Below are 25,945 nucleotides of genomic sequence, written 5' to 3'. Positions count from 1 at the left end.
TGTGTTACTAAAGCAGGGTGTACTAGTTCTAGTTCAGGGTTTTAAAAAACATTTTTATATATGTTAAAGGTTCATAAGTTTTTGTATTTCTATTTCTAATAAAGGTGTTTGATAAGATTTTTTATTGTTGTTATTTATGGTGAATTTCTGGGGGGTTTTCTTTTAGAAGATGTTACTAAACTGAGCAAACACTTCCTTAGGAACACCACTGGAAACATACAGACATATGGTGAACTGTGGCCATGAAGGGATGAACATCAGCAGCAATACTCAGACTGTGACATTCAGGCCATGACTGATTGGTATTAAGGCCCAAAGTGAGTCAGGAAAACATTCCCCACACCATCACACCACCACCACCACCACCAGCCTGGACTGTTGATACAAGGCAGGTTGGGTCCATGGATTCATGCTGTCGATGCCAAACTCTGACCCTACCATCTGCAGCCTCAGCAGAAATCCACATCCATCAGACAAGGCTACATTTTTCCAGACTTCATCTGTCCAGTGTTGGTGAGTCTGTGTCCACCGCAGCCTCTGACCTCTCTCACCAACAAGGTGTTTCCGTCCTCAGAGCTGCTGCTTCACTGGATGGTTTTAGTTTCTGGCTCCAGTCGGAGTTAAACTCTGGAGACTGTTGTGTGTGAAAATATCAGATCAACAGCCTCAGAAAGACTCAAACCAACAATCATGCTGATGTCTGATGTGAACATTAACTGAGGCTCCTGATTTATGTCTGCAGGATTTTATTCATTCATTGGACTGCAGCTACATGCTACAGTTTTGAATATTTTTAATAAAAGCATATTATTTAGTCTGAATGTTTCATAGCCTGACCACAGTCTGCAGGGCCACAGCAAAGGGGCTTAACAGTTTTGGAAATGAGTGATTTTAGTTTCTAAAACATTTATAAAACATGTTTTCATTGTGCTGTTACAGATTCAAAGGCAAAAAACCTTACACACCTGAATTTGGGGACTCCTCGCTGCAGGTCCTTTCAAGCTCTGTCAGGTTGATTGGGGATCGTGGGTAGACAGCTGTTTTCAGGTCTCTCCAGGGGTGTTTGACTGGGTTCACGTCAGGGCTCTGGCTGGGCCACTCGAGGACATTCAGAGTCGTCCCTAAGCCACTCCTGTGTTGTGTTGTCTTGGCTGTCTAAGCACGTGTCTCTCACTGAGGAGAGGCTTCTGTCTGGTCACTCTGCCGTAAAGATCAGATCACTGCAGTATCTCACATCGCCACACATGATCTCTGGAGCTCAGCCAGACTGACCTTGAGCCACCTCTCTTACCAAGGCCCTTCTCTCCTGATTGCTCTGATTGGTCAGATCTAAGAAGAGTCCTGGTTGTTCCACACATTTTAGAATCACAGAGGCAGATCTGAGTCTCCACACAATCAAGCAGCTCCTGCCTGGTTTTTGCTCTGATGTGTATTCTCAGCTGTGACACCTTGTATAGACAGGTGTGTGTCCTTCCACATCAGGTCTAATCAGCTACGCCACAGGTGGACTCCAGTCAAGAGAAATGGAGGCACCTGAGCTCAATTTCAAGTGTCACAGCAGAGTGTGAACACTTCTGTCAAGGCAGACCAAGTAATCACGTTAGCACATTAACGTTAACGATCAATCAAATTAAAAACAAAAAGATTTTTTTATTAACAGTTTAGAAACACAACATTGTTTGCGTCTTCCATTCCTGGCTTTCTTTGTTTTGTTTTGTTTTATTTTTTATTTTTTTCAGTTCTCCCTTGAAATAATCCAAAGTGCTGAGAAACAGAGAAGCACACAACTGACCCAAACTTCTGATCCAATCCCACAAACCATCCCCCGCCCCCGTTCTGAAAAAAAAAAAAAAAAAAAAATATAGAGCCAACGTCTGAGCATGAATCTGCACCACAGGACGTGCTGAGGTAAAGAACAGCAACAACACTAAAACACAGCCTCTTCTCCGACGATCAGCAGCTCACGGGACTTTGAAAACGTGGAGTTTTATCCCCTGTCACCCAAACACTTCTCAAAGGTTTGTATTAGCATCTGGAAACTGAATTCATCGGTCACTTTAATTGGTCTTGAGTGGATCAGAACGATGGCGAGCGAGTATGTGGAGACGCCGTTTCGATTTTTACATCATCCCTATTTGGCAACTCAGATTTACAGTGAGTTCTCAGAGTGTGTGCACAGGAGCACCCGAGCAGTCAACCACCAGCACTAACTGCTCTGTGATGGACCCAAACCTGTGCTGCCATTTTTTTTTTGTTGAGGTAATCTTGATTCTATTCAGTCAATAATTAGAAAATAAAAAAAAAAACACCTCTAAATGCCGGGAGTGAATACGAACTTCAGGGGCTGTGCCATATTGAACATTCACCATCATTTCTTCCATCAAGTAAGCAAACTACAAAAATGAAAATGTCAGTGACTCACACCCTCAGCAGCTCCGCTTCAGCCCTCTTTCTCCACCCTTCGTGTTTTAGTAGAATTTAGTCTGTGATTTCACAGCCACTTCTGAGCAGCTGCTTCTAAAAGCCCAGTCAGTAATTATAGCATGACGTCCCATACTGTACCCTGCAGCCCCATCAGTAGTTAGGATTCCCCACATTAAAGGTGATTTCCTTTGAAACCAGCTGACTCTACTTACAATACAGTTTGAAATATACTATGTTTATATGGGATTTGCTTCCACTTTTTGTCTGTTGTCTATAAATTTCCCTACAGTTTATATGGCAAAATACATTTCTGGGGGTTGGAGGACCAAAAAAAAAAAAAAAAAAAAAAAATCTCCAGTGCACTTTGTAATGTGAGTAAAGCAGAGGGCAAATACTAACCTCCAAACAACACGCCGCGGCAGGGACAAAGCAGGAAGTGAAAAGTTGTAACGGCACTCATCCTCATCACATGTCCACAGTTATTTCACCGTGGCCACGCACAGCTTACATCTCCGTCCATACCAGTGCTGATGAGATCATTCTGTTGGATGCGATCTGGAGGTGTTTTGTCTGGAGTGTGCCTCCCTCACGGCGCAGATGGTCTTTCTTTTTCGTTGAACCGGCTCCTCGTGGTGTTTGGGTGTCCACTGCTTATGGAATCCATGAAGGACAGAAGAGGTGAACAGGGAACAGGATGGGCAGTCTCCCCGATCCTCATCCAATCAGCTTCCGGCAGTTCAACAAACGGGGCACGAAAACCAAATAAAACAAAAAGAAAGGGGGGAAAAAAAAAGAAGAAGAAAACCCCAAACGGAAACAAAAAACAAAGCGCGAAGGAACTTGAACATTTATACACTGTCAATAAATATAGTGATTTTCTTTTCCAGTTCCAGATGTTATAATTCATCATCTATGTGGTTTTCAGGTTGGGCGTTCTCCACTGGTCCTGAAAACGAGGACAAAGACGGGAAAGAAAAATGAATGTATGCGACTGAATGACTGAGGTATTACATCAGCTCTGTTCATGAGTACAGAGAAGCATACACTCAAAATGTCAGCAGGAGAAAAAAGAAAAAAATCAGCTGTAGCTCTGTGTTTCAGGGACCAGAGACGCAGCAGACTGTTTGACCTGCTGAATCCGAATCATGAAACACTTCTTCCACTGTAAACCAAAATAACCAACAAAAACAAATAACTCTTTTCATGTGCACACTGCCACAGCTGCTGTACAAATCAACTCAATTTATTTATTTTATTTGTCTATAATCAGAGGCTGGAGTTAACTACAGGTCATGTGACAACACCTTTCATAAGGCTGGAGGATGGATGAGCCGACAGCTGCACAAAGGAGCTACCACTCACTGACTCACACCCCGCCTGGACTCTGACTCGCATTAAACTAGAAACCCTATTTTCCATTTGTGTTGAAATTGTGCGTGTGTCTGTTAGAAGTTCATTCAGTTCAGCGGTGATGTCTCAGCCTGTGGGTTTTTTTTTTTTTTTCTTTTAGTGTTTTAGTGTGATGGTTGTGATCATTTTGTCCATGCCCTAAAGTTCTCCTCCATTATCAGCAACAGGTTTGGCAGACCGACCTGTGGTTGTCGTTTCTTCTGTGGGCTGTGATTGGCTGTCTGAGTCTGTGTGTGCAGCGTTCTCCTCGGTGGGCGGGGCGTCGCCCGGCTGCACCTCCTCTGGGCTTTCTGTACTCAAAGAGAACCAAAAAACAAAATAATACATGAGACTTTCAGCCTTATTACAGCTCTGATTCTCCCCTCGCGTCCTCAGTGGGACAATCACTGCCACGTGTGCTCTGTGCTGTCTGACCCACCGCTCTTTGTGTCCGTGCTCTCCTCTGTGGGGGGGGTGACTTTCTCCTCGGCTGTGTTGTTGGCCTTGCTGCTTTTCTCTGAGCTGGTGCTGTTCTTGGCCTTGGGTTTAGCCTTCGGCTTGGCGAACTTGGCCTTGTTGAGCAGGTAGTTGACCTCTCGGTCCAGCAGGGCCAGCCTGGACTCGATGTCTTTGGACAGCAGGATGGGCCGCTCTTTTGGCGAGCGTTTCTCCTGCTCTGCTACCGTTTCGTTCTTCCACGTCTGGAGCGGACGAGAGAGAGAGATTTGACACATGTAGATCAGTTTGCTCGACACAATAAGGAGAAGCCTGGATTATGATGGACGGAGATCACAATCCAGGCAAGGAGGGTCTAAACAAAGACACTGTTGAGCTGCAGTATGGAATATGTGGGATTTGACCCATACTGGAGACAAAGAGTCAGGACATCTCACCCTCTGCTGCTTTCATTTTGACCTCTGACCCAAAACTACAGAGGTTTAATACTCGGCAAACAACTTCCAGGAAACTAAATGAAGAAGGTGACAATCACTGAACTGGAGTGAGTGAGTGAGCATCAACGCATTCACCACCTACCGTCGTTTCATTGATGACTTTTTCTAACGTGTTCAGCTCAACTTCAGTGAAGATCTGGTCGTCCTCTGGAATCAGCTTGGCGCTCCTTTAACAGGTAAAATAACGGCTGCGTTAAGCTAACTACATTTTGAAAACACAATTTCTGTGTGAGAGAACAACAACTAAATCTCCTCTTCTTGCTCCTCTTTTCAGCTGTTTTCCCTTTTCAACACTCACCGGAGGAAGAAGCTGGAGGTGTTGAGCATGCTCTCCAGAGCGGCCAGGCGGTCCGGCCACTTGCGTCGCTCCTCCACCCTGAAAAACATGTCCTTGCACAGGCTCTTCAGCTGGGAGAGCTTCTCTCTGAGCTGCTTGGTGGTGGCCGTGTAACCGTCCTCGTCCATCCACTCCGACGCCTCGGTCAGCTTGGCAGAGATCTGCTCCTTCTCCTCCTCCGACACCACCTGCTGGTAATCCTCCTGGTACAGCTTGTCCTGGAGAAATGGCATTGTGAAGTAAAGCACCGTCTGTTCTCTCTCTCTCTCTCGTTATATTAAAGGATTTAAAATCTAGGATGTTGGCTTGGATCAAGGATTCAATGGCAACTCCAAAGTCATCTCCAAACATCTCATCTCAGGAAGTTCCTGTTGCTTACCTGAGTCTCAAAGATAAAAGCTTCCAGACTGTTGAGTGTCTTTTCCCTCTCGTGTTTGGCCAGGTCTCTGTCGGTCAGATCTTGCAGCCTGAAAAGATACGACGGCACGTTTGAGATGGAAGTGAGGAGCAAACAGCACAAAAGCTGGAAAGAAAAAGAAACCCGCTGCTTTACTTCTTTTGAGAGGAAGCAACGTCGTCTGCAGTTGGATCGAAGACGTCGTTGATGACCAGCTCCACCGTGATGTCTTCAGAGATCTTGGTCTTCTTCTGGGGTTTTGCCTTCTTCTCCACGTCCTTCTCTGCCTCAGCATTTCCAGATTTCTCTCCGTCCTTTTCCTCCTTCAACCAGCAGGGACATGGTTACTTTCAGGAGTCTCTCTTATCTATAGGTTTACACCAGAGAGACTACACGAGCTTTGAAAGTGTTTCTCAGACACATCTTACTTTGGCATCAGTCTTGCTTCCTGCTTCCTCTGTCTTCTCCTGGCTTTTCTCTTCACCTGCACTTTTCTCTGAATCCTCCTGCTTCTCCTGGGCAGCTTCCTCCTTCGGAGCCTCCTCCTTGTCATCTTTTCCGGACTCTGGGGGCACTTCCTCCTCGTCCTGCACATGACAAATCAGGAAAACAATGTCAGCTGTGATCTCAGGCCAGGCATGAGTGAACAACGACGCCTCCTAAATGGAAAATCTAGACTTCAGACAGACTTCGCTGTATAGACATGGCACTGTGTGGTGCCATGGGATGCAGCTGCACTTACCTGGACAGGTTCAGTTACATTTGGGGCAGGTTCTGAGGATCCTCCTCCAAACAAGGTGGATATTGTGTTACCCAGTTCTGAAAGGCAGCAAAGTGTCAGCTCAGTTACAGAACGATAAGTCAGATTTACTCTAACATAAGTCTTAGTGTTGAACGAATCAGTGAGAAGGCGACAAGATTAATGAGCTCCGGTAATCTGATGTCTCCCACACAAACAGGCAGAATACAGCGGGTAGCACATACTGAACGAAATCACCAACATCATGTACAGATCAGTGCAGAACGTTCCTGCTTTAACCACATTACTGATTTATACACATTTTTAAGCTGATTTAACAAAACACATCTACAGATTTACTGTGTCACACAACCACGTTTCCACCATAATATCAACAACTGACTTTGTGCTGCAAAGATATGGTCTCCTCCACATATCACAGATTTTGGTTGACTGAGGTTACAAACACATGCTTGCTAAACCTACTAGTTAATGTCGATTCCTCTTCTTTCTCCTCCACAATTGTCTCAAAGACAGATTCCACCTGCGAATGAAAATCACAACAGTGAAATGTTTTCCCCTGAAGGCTGTGGAGGGTTTTTTTGTGTTTTTGTTGTTTTTGTCTGTAGAACATGTCAGAACTGTTTCTGAGACGTTTACTGGTCCCACTGTGTGAATGTTCAGTAAGGAGGCTGAATCGGTGGAAAAGTGGAACTGACCCGATCCAGCAGGAGCACTCCACTTTCGTCCATGTTGAAATGGGCTTTGATGCCTTTTGACTCGGCGTCGGTGTGCTTCTGAAAGCTGCTGCCCACTCCAGACAGTCTGACCGTGGTCAGGTTCAGAGAGCCAAACACACTGCAACACACGACAGAGAGGGGACAGGGAGAACGGGTCAAACATTTATATATATTTAATAAATACATTTAAATCATGAGGGAATATGAGTCAGAGCAACAGCTTGGACAGGATCACACATTTCACCTTAAAAGTGAAACCATTATCTATGTCAAATGTCATGAACAGTTAAACTGTCCCAATCTCTGTGCTGAAAAAGGAAAGAGCTGCAGGAGACAAAAAGTGCTAAAGCAAGCAGATACCCAACCTGAGATCATCCGGTTTCAGGAAGCTGAGGTCGCCGTAGTTGATGTCAAAAGTAAAGTCGCTGTTGTAGCGGTTGAACGTGATGACCTTGCGCTGGGGGTAGGGCGCCATCCTCTGGAAGAGGATACGTTTGTTGTGTTTCAGGGTTTTGATCCCCTCCTCCTCCTCCGTCTCACGGGTGAACTCCACCTGATTTTAGTCCAGATCACAAATTCTTCTTAACAGTGAACCAATGAGGGTAATTCAAACACCACATTTAGATTCTGGACACACGTCATCACTTCCATAGCTGAGTGTTGTTAAAATGCAGCATGAGTCAGAGAACGACCTGCACTGACCTGGATGGGGAAGACAGCTGCGTCTCGGACCAGGAAAGGTTTGACCTTGAAGGCTTTGCTGAGGGCAGCGGCCTGGTAGACAGCGCCCATGGCTGCTGCCTCATCTGCATTGATGTTCTTCCCCAGCTCCTCTCTGCAAGGAAAAGCACACCGTCACAACTGCAGCTGTTTCTCAACCTTATTAAGTCCATGGAGAAAAGAAAGTTGAATCAAAGTTTCTGCTGTGGAAGGATGACGTTTTTCATTTACATTTTTGAAAGTGAAAGTTATTCAAATCAGAGCAGCATCTCTGCGGTTGACACTTACTTCCCTACAGCTTTCAGAAGCACTTCCTGAACCTTGGGGACCCGGGTGGAGCCGCCAACTAAAATCACCTGCTCAATTTCATCCTGTTTTTCAGAAATATAACAAGTCAAGATTCACAGCGGTAATACAGACAAAACCAAAAGGAATTTTGCCTTACAATAACATTTCATTTTCAGAATTTCTATGCAAAGACACAGTCTGATGATCTTTTCCTGTTCTAATCCAGCTTTTCTACGTCCTGGGTCCACACACACAAACAGCCAAATCGTTTGACAGGGATCATTAAAGCTTCGTCTTATTCCGTCATGTGGAGTAGACCAAGCTGCAGACTGGCAGACTGGCAGAGAAAAGCAGAGAGGATACTGACCAGCTTCATCTCTGCAGTGGTGAGGGCGTCCTGCACCGGGAGGGGCACTCTCTCAAAAAGATCAGCACACAGCTCTTCAAACTCAGCCCTCGTCACTTTAGCTTTGAAGTCAATGTCATCCATCAAACCTTCCACCTGTTAGAAAAAAAAAAAAAAAAACCACACTCTTTTTTTTTTACTGCAGTGGTACTGAATCCACATCTGGACTAGAGTCTGTGTCACTGATGGGACCGCTGTCATGCAACAACACGACAACAAGATGCACAACTCACCTGGGCCATGAAGTCTGCGTTTGCACTGAGCACCGTCTTGAGCCTCTGAGCCTCTTTGAGGAGTTTGGCCATGGCCCGGTGGTTCTCCCTCACGTCTTTCTTGCTCTTCTTCTGCTCATTGAACAGTTTGGCCAGGTGGTCCCGGAGACGCAGGTCCATCTCAAAGCCCCCCAACCCACGGTCAAACCTAGAACCCAGAATAACAGTTGCATACCTTCATCTGCATGGAGGCTTATGAAGCATTTCTGAGGAGTGGAAAAGACATTTTTCCCCCTCTTTTATTTTTTTCAAATTGACCAACAATCAAGAGAAAGAAACATTTACTGGCTACTCGATCCAAAGACACGTCAGGAGAAACACACCCGCATGCAGCAGCTCTAATCCTTATCTGTGCATATTAAGATGAAACATTACAGCTCCCCCTGCATGCTAAGTGTAACCAAAATCCTGAGGCCTGTGTTATGAAGAGAGATTACTGTAGGCGGCAGGTGATCTTTGGACCTATCTCAGGTTTTCTGATATCAGAAAGCAGGCTAACTTTTCACTGGGGCAGATCACCACGGTAACTTATACTGCACAGCTTCCTGCTCTGGAGCAGGTTCAGTTCAGAGGATCAGATCAAAAATGTGTGTCAATAACACCTGCCCAGTGGCCAGTCAGCACACTGGGAAAATGAACTCATCGCTCTATAGGACCCAGTGATGAGCAACATATAACTCAGCATTATATTACACTTTTATTCCATTGCTGCAGCTCAGAATAACTGAATAAGTATTCAATCTTTAGACTCACTGAGATTATTGGAAATAAAAAGTCCAACTGTCTCCTTTTATTAAAAAAAAAAAAAACACCTCAAAATGTTAATTCGCTCAGTAAATGCTATATGAAACATTTAAATCAGAGACCTTGTCAGGAGTTCATTTCGAATGTTTAAAGCTACAGTACAAATCTTTTTTTCTAATCGTCTCCGTTTAATCGTTTAATGTGGAGAAGTTCTGTCAGAGGCTTTGTGAGCTCTTCTAACCAATCAGAGAGAAACCAGCACTGGTTAGAATTTTCCAATTTGACAATCATGTACCTGTTTGTATTACAGGTGCATGTAACAGTCTGCACTGACAATAACACTCAACATGACAAGATTTCATTCAGTAAGCACAGGTTCAGAAGTCACGTCAGCAGGAAGCACCGCTCTGACCCCTGTGTTCAGCTGCTCACTTCCCACTTCGTGCACTTCCTTTTCATCTTCCCTTTATTTACTAAAGTGCATTTTAGCATTGATATCCTCACATCTGGCCAAATGAATGAGATATTATGAAACTGATGATCATATGAATGAACCGAGGAGTTGCCAACAGTCACCACCCCTCACCCCTCAGCCAATCACATGCCCTGCCAACCTCCGAGTAGCTCCTCTCAGCTACAACAACCACAGAAAGGCTCGGCTTCACACAGATGTGTGTCTCTGTCTGAGGAGCAGCTTCCCAACCAGAACACTGCCAAAGTAACCTCGGATTAATCAGCTAGGTGACCCGCTCAGCAGGTGGGAAGTTTAGCTTCGTTAAATGAAGTAGAAGATCGTGTCTGTGCACCGTGTTCATTTACAGCAGCCTCTAGTCAGTTGGTTCAGAGTTACTTCTATGTTCTTGTGGTGGCTAACAGGAGCTGGCAAAATTTGGCCGCAGCTGTTGCACCTGCTACGAGGCAGGTGGACGTGAGCAGGTGGAGGATGAATGAGCCAGTGGTGACAACTCCACTGTCAAGAACAACGGACCTGACAGTGAGAGGCTGGTCTCTCTGTGCCATAAGACAGAGTGAACTCTTTGCTGATAGAAGCGGCTGTGATGCAACATCGAGGATCAGCGGACTCACCCGACGCCTCGGATCTGTAACTGGGGCTGGGTGCCAGAATCCTTGGATTTGACTGTCTGATATGTGACGATGGTGGCGGTGGTGCTGCCCGAGCCCATATCATAAAACATCACATTCTGGAAGGGAACAAGATCAGAGATGTTCAGCAACTCTGTTAGTCACCTGTAGTCTAGTTAAGTTTGTTTCCCTACACAGTTACAGATGACTCTAAACACAAAGCTGCTTTTCACAGTAAAATACAATTCAGGATTAATCTGAAATTAATCTATATTTCTGTTATTGTCAACAGGTCCCTTGAATAGACCAAAACCAGCAATGTGTTAATCTGCCTCTCAACACTTTGATTTTCCTACCCTGTCTGAGGCTCCCAGCTTCAAGCCCATTGGTTTCTATAAAAGTCTCAGTAATTTCCTGAAACAGCTGCTCACAGCTGCTCTTATAGGACATAACTCAAACAATAGGAAATGATGCATTTGTGTTCAGGGACTATTTTCAGCAGCAGATTCATTTACATTTGGTGCTCTGGCAGCATAATGCTTTATGTGGGACTAAGTCAAAATAAACTAGTAGCGTGTGTGTTCGTGATAATGAATGAACAATGCCTATTAGTGGGATACATTCACTGTTAGTTCCGGTCTGCACGTGGGATTTGTCGACTATAAGACAGAATAGTGAATTGTTGACTACAGAATATCACCACACTGATTCTTTATGGTGTATTTAGGAGTAATGCTGAACGTGCACCTTAGCTGTGCTATCGATATCTTTCCTCCTGAAGACCCCGTAGTTCAAGGCCACAGCCGTGTTGTCATTGATGAGCTGAAGGACCTTTAGACCTGTCATCTGTGCAGCCTGCAGGACTGCCCTGCGCTCTGCCTGGTTGAAAAAGGCTGGGACGGTGATCACTGCGTCCTTGATTGGTTGTTCTGGGAGTTGGAGAGATTAGGCGGAGGGGACAAAAAAAAACAAACAAATTAATATGCTTGACATATTCGAAAATGTCACACAGTGATGCATCTTCTTCCTTGAGCCAACTGACCTGCAAAGTCTTGAGCCAGCCCACGGGAGTAATTGAGCACCATTCCCAGGAGCTCCTCAGGTGTGTACTGCATTTCTCTGGAACACAAAAAGCAGAAAACCGGATTAGATGCCTCTGTCTAAACAGTGCTGTGTTTCTGTCTATGCTAAACCTGCTATCATCCATTACATTATTAGAAAAGATTCTCTATGAGCAGTAAAAGAAAGAAAATGTTTTCAGAAGTGAAAATCATAAATTATTTAAGACTCAAAGTTACCAATGAATGGGGAAAAAGATTTCATACATGTTTGTGCTGTATGAGGAGAAAGTGAAATGTGGAGCGGGGGACAAATAAAAGGACTCACTCTGAGTTTTTAAAGTAAACGGTGCCTCTCACTGGGTCCTCCTGCAGCTGGTGCTCAGGAAACCATTTCTCGTAGAGCGCCACCTGGTGGTTATTGCGCTTTTTGCCAAGAAGGCTTTGAAGATGCCTATAAACAGTTTTGGGGTTCTTCACAGACTGAAAAGGGCACAATACGTTACCATTAATAACAGGCAAGGAGAAGATCTATATCACTTAGAGGTGATCTGAATGTTTGAACAATGTAAGTAAGGAGTTTGACAAAAAGTCATACCACTCCGAGAGCACTGTCTCCAAAAAGTCTCTCATTTTCTTTGAGGCATACGACCGTTGGTGTTTTCCTCCTCGACTCCCTGAAGAATAAAGACAACAGACACAGTAATTAACTCTGAAGTGTAATTTCACACTGTATTCATTTCCTCTAACATCTGAACCTGGTGTGTGCTCTCACTGTGCCACCATGATACTCACTTGTTGAGAACAATCTCCATCGGCACGCCGGGTTTCACTATCGCTATTTTCATCCACTCACTGCCCAGGTCCACTGACATGACAGCTACAGTCACTGCGACACACAAAGACATGTGCTACATCAAGCTGCATGTATTCACCAGTATGGCAGTGTTGTGAACTATGCCTGGTTAACAGCACCGCCTGCCACTACAATTAGTGCTTCATGTTAGGCAAATGTGTCTACATAAGCTGATGGATCGTATTACCTGTGTGAGAAGGCAACATTGCCAGAACAAGGCCGCAGAGAGCAAACAGGGCCAGCTTCCTCCCCCCCATGATGAGCTATAAAGACAAAGAGGTGAACGTTTATGTGAGGAAAAAAAAAAAAGACACTGAACAGGTCATTACCTGTCCCAACCTCATCCACATTTATTTAACAGGAACACACACCACTATCAGTAACACTTTTTTTAAAAAAATCTCTTTTAATCTTTGTCCATCCATCTGCGCTGCAGAGGTGCTCTCTGTCCACTGTCTTTGTGTTGGGAGAAGGTGTGCATGAAAAGGCAAAACCTGCTCTTTGTGCTTCTACGCCCCAGCTCGATTTCTTCACAGGGCTTCTCCACAAGCAGAAACAGGGACGGCTGCATCAAACTGGGTTCTCTGATGAACGTCCAGTCCCTGTTTATGTTCCCTCATGGTCCTTTGGAGCTAATGAGGCTGCGATTAACTCACAGCAGACAGGAAGTGCCATAGCCAAGTGTGGCCATGGCCTTTGCCCAAGGATATGCCAAGCATCTAATACACCTGATCCCCATTCACATAGGCGTGGGCAGTCCCAAACACGTGGCATTAATACCACTGGCCAGCTTCTTTATCAGCTAAAGCTTTAGTATCTGTAAGGAACCACTCTACACTCACAGTATATGCTTTTTTCTTTCTTTTCCTCTCTTTCTTCTTTTTTTTTTTTAAAGCAGATGCACAGTGGAGCCAGAGCTCCACACTCTGAGACTGAGTACATCAAAAAAAAAAAAAAAAAAAAAAACACACAACACTGTGTGTTTTACCGGAGAGAACATCAGACAATCTGCATAGAAACTTCTAGCCCCCGCTGAGGCAGTGACGCATGAATGCAAGATGGATGCACAACTCAAACCCTCATGATTAAAGACAGAATGAGTCTTTGAGCTTCTGGAAATCATTTGCACGAGCTGGCTGGCCACTGGCTAAGTTGCTGATATGTATTAGACAGCTAAGTTAGATACAGCGATTAGTGCTAAGCGTTACACCGTTCACCGGTAGCCGCTCCGTTCAAACACAGCTGGACAGCGCGTGCCATCTGTGGACCTCTCCAAATTTAAAAAAAAAAAAAAAAAAAAGCCAGCACTGTTACGCTGGAAGAAATAGCACGAGCACAAGTTGACAGCTACTGTTAGCTAGCTCACTGTCACACAACCATCAGTAAAGGAAGCATGATTGACACTGTGCTGTGGCGTGAACCTACCTTTCCCCAGGCGGCACAAATCAAAGTGTGAAAGGGGCCAGCGGACTGCGCGGACTCTCAGGTTACTTTTCTTGCTTCAACCTTGATTCAGAGCCTCTTTGTTGTTCACGCTTGATAGTTTTTTACTTCCCCTTATCACCGGCTCGCTCTCAGCGGTCGGGCCCGGAACGCGGCGTCACCTCATTGGATCCACTCAAGCTGCTGCTGGGTGAAAATCTAACGGCAAGCTACCTACAAGCAAACATACCGTATCCGGTTACAGTTTAAGAATAAAACACCCGTAGACCAACAGTCAGAGACTGCTACCAACTTGAGTACACGGCTGTTTGTCTCTGAATGAAAAAAAAGTTGCTCATTTGACAATAACAGCGAAACAATTGTTAAAAGATTACGTGTATTTGATACCTTGTGGCAGCAGACAAATTATGTACTCTTGTTTTGAAAGGGAGACCCCTTCGCCTCCGGTAATTAACTCCGTCTCTTTTTACGATTGGTGCAACAACAAGCGATGACCATCCAATCCAGGGCCCGCCCACCTCACTCCACGCACTGCTTCGTGATTGGTCCACGTGAAGTGAGTGGCGTCGAAAAACGATTTCTGGCTGCGTCCGATTGGTCCACGTGCAGATTGTGGGCGTTGATCAGAATGACGACATTTCCAGGTAAAGTCTGAGAAAACCACATGCCTGCTTAAAATTAATTGATTGACACACATGAATATTGAGATGACCTGTCTCCAGCAAAAAGAAAAGATAAAGGAGGGGTAAAAACTGTATTAAACAGAAAGACCTTTAGTTTGATTTGATCAAGTAGATGTAAAATTGTTGTAAAAATCCATTTAAAAAAGAAGATAGCTTATTTGCAGTAATAAATCAGAGGGATATGACTTTTCCTTGAAATCTAAAAGGAATCACAGGATTATCACATTCATTTTGCAAACATCCCATTTAAACACACTCAACAGCCAAATTATTCAATTCAAGCACTTTTACAAGTAGTTTCATAAGCTACTAAAAGAAATGAACAAAAAGAATAAGATTTATGAGCTAGCCCTGCTGTAAAGGATAGGCTGAAAGAAGAGGAGACAAAGGAGGCAGCACTGCAGGTGACCACACCCAAGAAACCACCACATGCCAATCCACTTCAAATCAGGTACCACACACCTGTTTACTCTCCCCTGGTCTGGGGTGGGTAGTGTGAGAGGTGGTGAGGATTTGACTGATGGCCTGCATTCTTACAGGTAGGTCTTCTTGCTGGCTGGCCCCATGTTTGAGGAGTCATTGGATTATAAAGGCTCGTTAGGCAGAGGTGGACTTGGTAGTGGAGTAATGACCGCTGCCAGTGGATGGCTGAACCACAGGCTTGCATACCCCCACCCAGAATCTCAAAGGAACGTTTTCAACATCTTGTGGAATCCATGACACGAAGAGCGGAGGCCAAGGTGAATCCAGGTTGGATCCTGGATGAGCTGGGGAAAGCCACATTGATGCCTCTTTCCTCAGACACCAGCATCCGCCAGATTCAATGAGATACTTTAGCTCTACAACAGACTAAAGAGATAAGAGGATGAGGAGCACAGTCTGTGCACCAAGAGATGTAAAAACCAACATCATATGCCTGAAATGCTACACACATATTTGCATATGCAAAACCTGCAAAACATGTCATATTACGATAGTTATATAACTACCATATAATGGCTGATTGACTGACTGGCTACATTTTCATGTGTTAATAGTTTGTCCCTATGTGTTTACTTGATTAATGTATTTATAATGGTCAGCTTTGACCACAGACACTGTTTTGTACCACTGTTTAAAAATTTGAGGAGTTTCAAAATAAAATGTTCCTTCTGTACTTTGACTCTAAGTGACCTGTGATAAACAGCACAATATATTTTCCCTGGTATTTACCATAATCAAATTAATTTCTAAATAAGATTTATTTTACTTAAAAAATTCCTTTCAATGAGGCCTACAAAACTGCAAGTTCCAAAGAGAAGCGTTAACGTTGTTCTAATTGTTAGAAATAAAATTATTCAAAAGATCTAATACAAAATTAGGTGGTAATTATGTGTTATGATATTTATTAACAGTTCATTTTTTACAACACAAAAAAATGATAGCGTGAAACACAACCCAAGTTTTCCTGGAGGTTCTGCAGTATCATCTCCAGCCTTTGTTAATACAGCTCAAAAGAGGACGAGAGAACAAACACATCATTAAGACACATATGCAGTGACTGGAAACTTTGATCATCAAAAATTCTCCCCATTAGCATCTGAAAGGTGCATAGAAAATTACAAAGACCAGGTGGCACCGGTTCCATGCACACTACATCTCACGTCCCTCACACTACAAAGTGGAGGAACGTCAGCTTCTTAACAAAAGGTTCTACCAACAAAAATACTGAGTCCGCACTGCTCAGTGTAAGCTGGAGCATCACAGAACAGGTGGTTTACAGGCTGTTTTCGTACAGAGGCTGTAGCATCAGTGCAAATAACATAACAACCACTCACAGATGAAGAGAATAACAGATTATCTTTAACAACAGCACATGTCGGGCTCTGGGATTTATTGATTAGGTTAGATAGCAGGTGAACAGTCGGTTCTCGCAGTCCACGTGTTGGATGCAGGAGACATGAGCAGAAGACAACTGGGTCAGTGTCTCCAAATGAGTGAGACTCACTGGTCTGCGACGGTCATGCGTCACATTACACCCTGCTTCATACGGGGGTTGTATAGCTGCAGATTGGTCAGGGTGGGTGTACTGTATAGTGTAACGTAATGTAATATATTCTGATGTGATAGTCGATGTCATTGAAAAGTTCCGTGTATCTTTAAAGATCTACACTGGCAGACAATTCTCTGCAAAACCAATAAAGCCAAGAGACAACGCTACATCAAAGAAATACACTCAATAAGGACTTTAATCACTCTTTTACTCCTCAAGTTAGAGTGACGGACATCAAATAACTTTATTAATGGCAGACGGTTGAACTATATTTGAGTGTTATGTGCAAGGTTACATGAGTTCAAGCAAACACACTGAATCAAAATTCTCCAAGGTGTGATTCAGCAAGGTTTTAAGACTTGTTTTAAAGTAAACGTACATTTATACAGTCTCCAGTGAATCATGACTCAGACTAGGAACACAATTATGCTAATAGGTCCACCACAGGTACTAAAAGCAGGCAAATGCATTCGCTGCCAAACAAAGTGGCGCCCCGTGCAGTAAAGCATGTGGTCAAAGCCGGACGCAAAGCGCCCGCTCGGGGTAGGATTCAGACCATAATCACAAGCTGAGTTTTCTAGCAGTTTCTCTTGGTGTGGATGAGAAGGTCTCTCTGCAGGTTGACTTCTAGACTCCCAACAGTTTTGTTGCCGGGCAGGTCGGTGACCAGAGTCAGTTTGTTAAACACCCCTCGACCAAAATAGTCGGCCACGACTGAGAAACCATCATTAGAGCTGCGTAACTGAAAACCATGGAAAAGACACAAGAACTTGAATTTTATCAGTCAACTGCTAAAATAAAATTAGCAGAACTTTACCCCCGCCCCCGCCCCCAGGCATGAGTGAAGCAGATTATTAGATTAAAGCAGACTTGTTCTAGTTAGAGCTCAGTTATTATTACCTGTCTGTTGAAGTGGTCGTGCAGGTCGCGTTTCTGGTCCTGGGCACGGAGCATGTCCATGACTTTACGGTTCTCTGGAGTGCAGGTCGGGCACTCGGCCTCGCTCTCAGCATAGCTTTCGAAACAGTGCTGGTGGAAGGAGTGGCTGCACAGGAAATGAACAGACGGCAGCTCCAAGGGACTGTTGCACATGTTGCATTTGGTCTTCTGGAATATCTTGGCACTGTGTGGAGATATTTACAGTCAATCTGTCTCTTCTGTAGTCACGTCAGTACAAGTTGTTTACCGGCTCTTGTCTGCCACCACCTCCACCCCCCTGAGCTACAGTGGCTGTAGCGATAAAAGTCACAAAAATGAGGATGACAGCACTGTAGTATAAAACTGGTACAACTGCTCCTGTTTATCAATTAAAAGAAGACCTTGGAATCATAAATATGCACCCCGGCTGTTCAAGACCAAAGCCCCACCCTTCGTGTGACCGACCTTGTTTTGAGCTCCTGGATCTCAGAGCGGAGGTGAGCTGTTTCCTCACGGTACTGGCGGATCTTGCGTTCATCGTCCTCTATCTGCTGGCTCTCCCTCTGCAGCTTGTTGATGAGGTAGTCCTTGATGACGGAGAGCGTGGCCGTGGAGTTGTGTGCCAGGGTCTGCACCACTACAGCCCGTATAAAAAATTAAAAACATCCTATTATCAAAAAAACATCTGATACTGACACTAAGAGATCTCGATGTTCTTCGAGGGGTATGAAATCTAATGTTCACTAGCTCACCGAGTAGCGGAGGCATCAGGTTGTTTTGGTCGATGTGATGCAGGACCTCACTGATGTAGGCCTTGCAGTCCTCTTCTTTTCTGGCAAAGTATCCCAGCGCCTGCTCCCAGAGGCAGCCCTCTTTGTCCCCGTAGCTTTTGCAGGCCTCTACCACTTTTCCATACTCCTCATTCTGCATGTGGTAGTGCATGATCTGCTGGTACCTGCACACAAATGTGCAATTTACAGAAGTTATGACATTAAAACTTTACATACATTGGATCTGAACAGGTAAGAAAACCCCCGACAAACAAGTGGTACAGTTATGTGCAAAAGTTTGGCCACAGGGCAAATTTCATATATAAAGTAATACATACAACCCCTGTAGCAACTAGATGTTAAAAATGCCTTCATTCATTAACTGGTTAGGACTTGTGAGGCAGGTCTTTAGAAATTGTCAGCTTGTTTCCAGACTCTTCACAGTCTTCACCACGTGGAAGACCAAGATCCTGTGCATCTGCTGAGGGTGAAAGGCCAAAACCAAACCCACAAACAACTGCAGAGGAGCTGCAGGAAGGTGCATTACCACTCCTGACCCAGGAGTGGTATCACCGTGCAGCACCGATGCACCAACAGGGAGGAAGGAAACCTTACCCGAGATCTCATCACAACAACCAATGCATCATCAATGCAAGTCTGCAAAACAAACATCTGGATAAGAAGCAGCTGTTTTGCTGTTTTACCTAGCACATGGCTGGACCACATGTGGTTAGTGTGCAGCCAGTAGAACAGGAAACACTGCACAGATACAAAGGAGGAGATTCTACTAAGCATCAACAAATTGTGGATGCAAATATCCTGCAGTCAGTCGGGCGAGAAAGTCAAAGCGAAAAGAGGCTGACCTCAACAGCAGGTCTTCAACACATCTTAGACCTGCTGTGTGAGCAGGAATCGAATCTGAATCTCTGAATGTTCTTCAGACTTTGACTTGGCCTTAATGAAAAATATGAAAGTATGAATTGGCAGATGGATGTGCTCGTACACATTAATCATATGATTTGTGACTGCGATTAATTTGATAAACCTATATTTACACATCCCCTATCAACTTTCTTGTTTTGTTACTGGGACACTTTTAGGCTCTTCATTCAGCTTCATGTGTCACATGGAAGCAGTGAGTAATGAGACGCTACAATGTGCTTCACTGTCACATGAACTGGCTTCGTACATATTCAGAGGTCTCCCTCACTTACAGTTGGCCCTTCTCATAAAGGTAGAGGACGCCTTCTTTGAAGTTGTGCATCTGGCAGAGGACCAGGGCCTTATCAAACACAGTGTTGTCACTCCTCAGCAGCGACACAGCTTCCCCCTGCAGGACCTTTTTTCTCTGCAGCACATAAGCATTAGAAAAACACGAGTTAAAATAATTTCTAATTTTCTGGAATGACACAATCACACAGCAACTTCCACCTCCTGCAAACTGTATTTTAAACATACTATGCAAGGACTCATAACCAGTGTGTGTGTGTGTGTGTTTTGCACTGACCTCTGGGTCCTTTTCATGAGCCCAGTCCTGCAGCCGCAGCTCCAGCAGTGTGTCGTACACACCCTGAGGAGAACGGGGATCCACCTCGATCATGTGCTCCAGGAAGGCTTTCAGCTCCCGAGGGTTGTTGGCAAATATTGGGATGAATTCCTCAGAGTTTGCCTGAAACCAAAACAAATATGGAGCATTGTTTATAAGAACTTTTCTGATAAACACGGTAATTTCAGGACCTCAGTCCTATTAGCGCAGCAGGTGTCAGAAATTAGCCCTATACACGAAGGAGGACAGCAGCACTGCAGACTGACCTTATTGACCCGACTCCTCTCGGGGCTGTCTTTTTCAGCAATGTCTCCGCTGGGTTGGTAGTTGGTGCATAAGCCCTTCAGGAGCAGAGTGGTACCTTCGGGAACATGGTGCATCAGCGTCTTGCCGTAATGTTTCATGGTGCTCTCAGCTTGTTCGAAGGGCAGACGTCCGATGTAACGTAACCCTTCCTGGTAGTTCTGCACATCCAGGAAAGAGTAACTCATCTCAGTTCTCAGCAGCCGCAAGAGACAACCTGAATAACCTCAATATTATTCTTAATAGTAGTAAAAACTCTAAAGTGTAATTTACCTTGAGGTCCTCCAGCTGGATCTTCAGGTACCATTCATGATGCATGTGTTTCTCAGCCAAGAAAACAGCGTGGCTGTGATAGCCCGCCTGCCGAAGAACCTTGATGGCGATTTCAACGTCAAAGTGGACTTCACTTTCACTGCTCTGTTGAAATACAGTGTGGGAAGAGAGTGCAGCCATTAGTGACCTGTTCATTTAGAAACACCCATCTGTTCTGTGATGGAAACCACTGAGTATATTTGCTCCTGTCATCCTAAAAAAGGAGGCAGATTTCACTGCATTAGTTCATTTGCATTTATCTCTAAAACCTACATCCTCCACGCTCACTTGTACCGGTCAGTCACCTTAATGAACTCCTCCAGCTTGGAGCTGTCCTTCAGCTTGGTGTAACAGTTCAGCAGCAGCGTGGTGTGGTCAGCATTAGCCAGAGACTGCCTGTGCAGGGCTTGCAGATAAGCTGTCAGGTTGTGGATCCTCTGCGCGTCCAGGAACTTCCTGATGACGTACGATGGCTCCAGTTTTCCAATGGTGCTGTGGGAAAAATACAGCCAGATTATAGAATGACTATTTGAACATAAACCAAGACCACAAAGTCATCATGGCTCCCCCTCTGGCATATTTTTAACACTTCTACATGATGTGATAGTAAACAGTGCGCTAGATTAGTCAAACATTTAACCCCCTGGCAAACGTTTAGAGGTGCAGTTACCGAATGTACTGTTGGATGGCACCGTCGTGGTCTCCTTTAAGGTAGAGGTGATCACCGTACTGTCTGAAGATCTCTGACAGCCCGTCACTGTCCAGGTGCTGGCTCTTAGCCAGGTTTATGGCCATCACAAACAGGTTTTTTTTAAACAGCATCTTAAAAGACAAACAAGGCAAACAACCTTATTCCCTGATCCACAGTAACAATACTCCATGAGTTGGTTTTATAACGGGAACATCAATTCCAGGCCTCTGGACTCACCTCCAGTTTGGTCTGCGTGTCTTTCTCCTGAAGGACAAACATTTTCCCGTCTCTGGTCAGGATGTAGAAGGAGCCCCACTCTGCCACGACATCGATGACATCGTCAAAAGAGGCACTGTATGCGATGAACTTGTTGTCCAGGTCATAGATGGTCAGGAGCTGTTTCTCTGACGGAGAGCTCTCCCTGCTGCCAAACCCCGACCTGAGCAGAGAGGTAACACTGTCAACTGTCTCACAGGAAACAAGCCTCAGTCTTATTGAGGCAGCACCGAGTCATAACAGAAGTCAGAATCTGAGGGCACTTTTCACACAAGCTGCTTAGTAATTGCTGGAACTAAATCCGGTGATAAAACCATTTCATTTTCACCTTGTGGAATCAGTCAGTCAAATATTTTTATACTGGTAATACTGGGACAGCTACATCTGCTGCACTGGGGTGAAACTTTCAAGCATGTTGCACTTGGGGTAAAAACCCAAATGCGCAGCACATTTTCGAGATGGTGTTGTAGAGAGCAATGGACTGGAGCTGCTGTGAACCAGTAACAGCCAGGAGAAACTGAGGGAGCAGGAGGCTACTGAGGAAAACAAAGCTAAAACCCATGAGATGAATTTGGTGCAATAGTTGTACTGCTGTCACTGAATTGTTTTATTGAATGAACCATGAAGACGTCAGTGTTTCTGTGCTTTGATCTGGATGTAGTCTTTCTCCCTCTGTGTCTCAGTGCAGCAGGTTTAAACCTGCTTTTAACAGATGTCAAGCTTCAAACACTGTTTCCTCTCCTGCAATGGTCATTCAGCTGTGACAAATCAAAAACACAGCCCCGAGCGTGTTAACAAACTCGCTCCACCATTACTTTATCCCCACAATAATCAATACACCTTCATCTCCTTCTTTCAGTGCTGTCCTTACTTGTTGGGTGACTTTGCATCCCTGATGAGTAAAAACAAATATCCACGGTGCCAGTGCGCCAACAACTTGTGCCCATCGAAGGCAAAGCAGGGCCCTCGCTCATCAGGCTGGTACAGGTACACGCATTCATCACCAGCCACGATGAACTGGGAATCTTGGGAGGGATCTGCCAGGGAGGAGCAGCGCAGGGCACAGCCGTGCGTGTCCAGCTCTACTTTCGGATACTCCTTGATGGACAGGGTGTAGCACTGAGCAAGGGGAGACAAGAAAGGACTTAACTGGAGGTCAAAGAGCAGCAGCCTCCTGAATGGAGGCTCACAAGTTCGACTAAAGGACTGAAAGTTGAAAGATTGAGGTTTTATTTTCAACTTGCTGGACTAACTGACAGATACATGATGGCTAAGCTGAAAACGAGGCTCTAGAGTTGAGAGGGTTTATCTTCTCCCTGCAGCCCCGTGTTCTGGGAGCTGTCACACTTACGTGGACCTTCTCCAGAGTGGCAACAAACAGATGTGTGACCTTTGCCACTTGGCGGAAGGCGAGGCCCGTGACTGGGCTGCTTCCCTCGTGCAGAGTCAGAGTTTTACTGTGACGGTCTCTGGTGATATCACCTTTGGTCAAAACCACACTGCCATCTGTGAAGCCTGTCAAGAAGCACAACACCCATTACAATCTGGGAGGAAAAGACAATGAATGCTGGGCTACTGTGCAGAAAGGAGATCCTTTCCCTGCGTCTTACCAATGGCCATGAAGTTGAGGTTCTCGTGTACACTGAGACAAGACACTTCAGTCGGTTTGTTGCCAGGAATTGCAGGAAAAATCCTTGTGCAGAGAGGATTTCCACTGTCTCTCTTGTCTAGGTTCCAGACCTTTACCTGGGAAATGAGCACCACTTCAGTTTAGTTGTGGTCCATTAAAATAATTGACATACATTTTCTTTATTTCCGCTTCTCTGGAGAACTGCACACTTACTAGAGGGTTTATTCCTTGTTCATCCTGCCCCACTGATACGAGGATGCTGTGCTGCTTCAGCTGGTAAAGGTGTGTTACCCGCAACTTGTAGGCCTGAAAAAACGTCAACTGAAGGGAGCGCGTCATAAGCCAGATCTTTCCTTCCATATGTAAGATTATGGATGTTAAGGACAGTGATATGTAGCTGTAGAAAGAAATACATGCCATGTGTGACAGATCAAGAGTGGTCATTTTAGAGTACGGAAACCAAAGGCTAGACTGTCAATCACTGAATACTTAACAAACAACTTCCTTTCAATCCTAATTCTAATAACCATTTCCTATAACGTTATATTTCTGTAAGGTAGTGTTGCATAAAGGTTTTTAGCTGTGGTTTCTCTGCTCCAAAGATACAAAAGCTGTACATGCATGCCTGGAACATGTCCTACTTTAAAAGAGGGGATTTGCCTCTCAGTGGATCTTGTTATAAATTTCCAGTGTTACACAGATCCCCATGCTAAGCACTCTTTGTTTGTTTGTTTCAACAAATTCAAAAACTATTAATGCAAATCTGTCACTGCTGTATCACTCCCACTGGTACCTGGAGTATTATAACAAAGCTCATACACATATTTGACAGTGTAATGTTGGCTTGTCAAGAACCACTTGAAGATTCAGCTTAACGAGAAACGTCCAATATTTCAAAAACAATGTCCACCATTAAATCAAATCACTCTGTTTGCTGTCCTGGCTGTAAAGAAGAGAGTTTGTTCAATTAACGATGCTATGGAGGTTAATTCCAGCATTAGTTATTTAAATGGTTTATTACTGTTCAGTGTGTAGAATTTAGACCGAAGTGGAAAGTAGTTCCCAGCACCCGAGGAATCTCAGATTTTTAAATAGAGTTTGGTGTGACGCTGTTTCCAAAACCAACCAACAGAACAGAGTCTAGCTCCACCGTTTGTTCCTCAGCTCACTGCTTCGAGTTGTTGTTAAGTCAGAAGTCATTCATTTCTAAGACAGATACCAAATAAGCTCAGTTTGAGGTTTGTTTTCACATTAGCAAAGTCGTGGCTAGCATCAGCTGTCAGTAACCTAGCATAACATTAGCCGAGTTAGCTAATTAGTGCCTGTTAAAGGATATCTCCAAGAACGACGTGACCCCGGCCGGAGTCACAAGTCGATATTCCGCTTGGAAGAACGAAGTTTTTGCCATTGTCCACAGGATCCTTCACCGTGTCTTTATCAAAGAAGACAAATTTTCTCCACTGTAAGAATGCTGCCATTTTGTTAGCGTTAGCCAAGCAGCTCGAGCTGTGTGCTGTCATGTGACACAAAAGTCACGTGAGTAAACCGGCTTCCTATTCTCTGTCGAACCTCGTTCTATCAACGCTTTTTTTTTTTTTTAAATTAACTACATAATACAACCGAAATAATAATAATAATAATAATAATAATAATAATAATAATAATTAACTGACCTGTGCACTGGCTGCAGGACCCCTTCCCTTTCTGCACACTTTGTGTTTTAGATTTAATTGTAAATGGATTAAACAGCAATTTTGCCTATCAACCTACACTCAATAACTCATAATACCAAACTGAGAATGTTTTTCCAAAATTTTTGCAAAATCATTACAACTCAAAAACTTAAATCTTTCATTTACTAAAGTATCCAGAGCCTTAAGTCAGTACTTTGTAGAAGCCCCTTTGGAAGCATTTACAGCTTTGAGTCTCCTTGGGTAAGTCTCCATAAGCTTTGCAGATCTGGATTTGGGTGGTTTATCTCATTCTTACTGGCAGATCCTCTGACACTCCGTCAGATTAGATGGGAGGCTTCTGTGAACTGCCATCTTCAGGTCTCTGCAGACATGTTCTGTGGGGTTTAAGTCTGGGCTTTGGCTGGACCTCTCAAGGACAGTCAGAGACTTGTCCTGAAGTGTGTGTCCTTGTTGTGCTGAAAGGTGAACCGTCACCCCAGTCTCAAGTCTCATGCTCCATGCTTCCTTATTTCTGACTGGTGTCCTTGTCCCTGCCACTGAGAAGCCCCCAGAAGCATGATGCTGCCACCACTATGCTTCACCATAGAGATGGTATTAACCAGGTCAACTCTAGGAGGAGTCCTGTGGGTTCCAGACTTCTTCACTTCACAGTTATTGAGACCACCGTGCTACTGAGAATACTCAAAGCTTTAAAATATGGTTTTATACCATCGCACCCATCGAGGAGGTCTACAGAGAGGTCCCTGGACTTAATGTCTTGGTTTTTGTCCTTACATGCAGTGTCTATTGCGGGACCTAATATACACAGGTGTGTGTTTTTAAATGTTTCTGAATTCTACCCATATATATATATATATATATATATATATATATATATATATATAAATGTAGATGTGTTACTTTTGCTACAACCCTGTGAGGAAATAATAAGCCACGCCCGGTTCAATCAATTGCAAGTGCATCTTAGTGTCAGTGAGAGGAACAATGTGTTTAACAAATCAACATAAACAACAAAATCTTTTCACACAGATGTAATAGATGTTATTTTAATAGGTGTTCAAGAAGTAATAATTGCGTCAGCAGAAAGTGTAAAAGGAATAATAGTTGCATCAGCAAACAGTGTTATGACATAGGAGTTGTGGGTGGGGCAGGGATGGTGGGAGGTTGAGGGATCCCTCACTAAGCAGGGGTTCCAGTAAGGCTGCATTTAACAACTGGGCTGTAACAATCAAAAAAACATG

General features: G+C 44.3%; 2 protein-coding genes across 2 annotated transcripts; both read right to left on the bottom strand.

The window, feature by feature from the left end:
• Positions 1 to 1,665: 1,665 nt before the first annotated feature.
• hyou1 (hypoxia up-regulated 1) lies at positions 1,666 to 14,019 on the bottom strand. The gene is made up of 24 exons (XM_041052189.1): positions 13,832 to 14,019; positions 12,594 to 12,669; positions 12,346 to 12,439; positions 12,149 to 12,227; positions 11,879 to 12,033; positions 11,535 to 11,611; positions 11,240 to 11,421; positions 10,496 to 10,611; positions 8,627 to 8,813; positions 8,355 to 8,489; positions 7,988 to 8,070; positions 7,682 to 7,814; positions 7,345 to 7,532; positions 6,959 to 7,097; positions 6,726 to 6,783; positions 6,243 to 6,319; positions 5,929 to 6,087; positions 5,657 to 5,823; positions 5,483 to 5,570; positions 5,065 to 5,321; positions 4,849 to 4,933; positions 4,253 to 4,514; positions 4,017 to 4,124; positions 1,666 to 3,370 (listed from the first exon to the last, which is right to left on the bottom strand). Exons 2-24 carry the CDS (start codon positions 12,661 to 12,663, stop codon positions 3,321 to 3,323), a joined length of 2,949 nt encoding a protein of 982 aa, XP_040908123.1. The 5' UTR covers positions 12,664 to 12,669; positions 13,832 to 14,019; the 3' UTR covers positions 1,666 to 3,320.
• A 1,881-nt stretch (positions 14,020 to 15,900) lies between these two features.
• vps11 (VPS11 core subunit of CORVET and HOPS complexes) lies at positions 15,901 to 24,516 on the bottom strand. The gene is made up of 16 exons (XM_041052120.1): positions 24,347 to 24,516; positions 23,224 to 23,372; positions 22,991 to 23,126; positions 22,732 to 22,895; positions 22,252 to 22,499; positions 21,342 to 21,543; positions 21,084 to 21,235; positions 20,719 to 20,905; positions 20,375 to 20,518; positions 20,065 to 20,262; positions 19,760 to 19,921; positions 19,467 to 19,600; positions 18,235 to 18,437; positions 17,948 to 18,119; positions 17,465 to 17,687; positions 15,901 to 17,306 (listed from the first exon to the last, which is right to left on the bottom strand). Exons 1-16 carry the CDS (start codon positions 24,486 to 24,488, stop codon positions 17,142 to 17,144), a joined length of 2,781 nt encoding a protein of 926 aa, XP_040908054.1. The 5' UTR covers positions 24,489 to 24,516; the 3' UTR covers positions 15,901 to 17,141.
• Between the last annotated feature and the right edge of the window lie 1,429 nt (positions 24,517 to 25,945).

Source organism: Toxotes jaculatrix, chromosome 12 (assembly GCF_017976425.1).
Source record: "Toxotes jaculatrix isolate fToxJac2 chromosome 12, fToxJac2.pri, whole genome shotgun sequence".
NCBI classification, from domain to species: Eukaryota; Metazoa; Chordata; class Actinopteri; family Toxotidae; genus Toxotes; species Toxotes jaculatrix.
The sequence above is the reverse complement of the archived record's forward strand: the minus strand, read 5'-3'. Positions and strand labels throughout refer to the sequence as shown.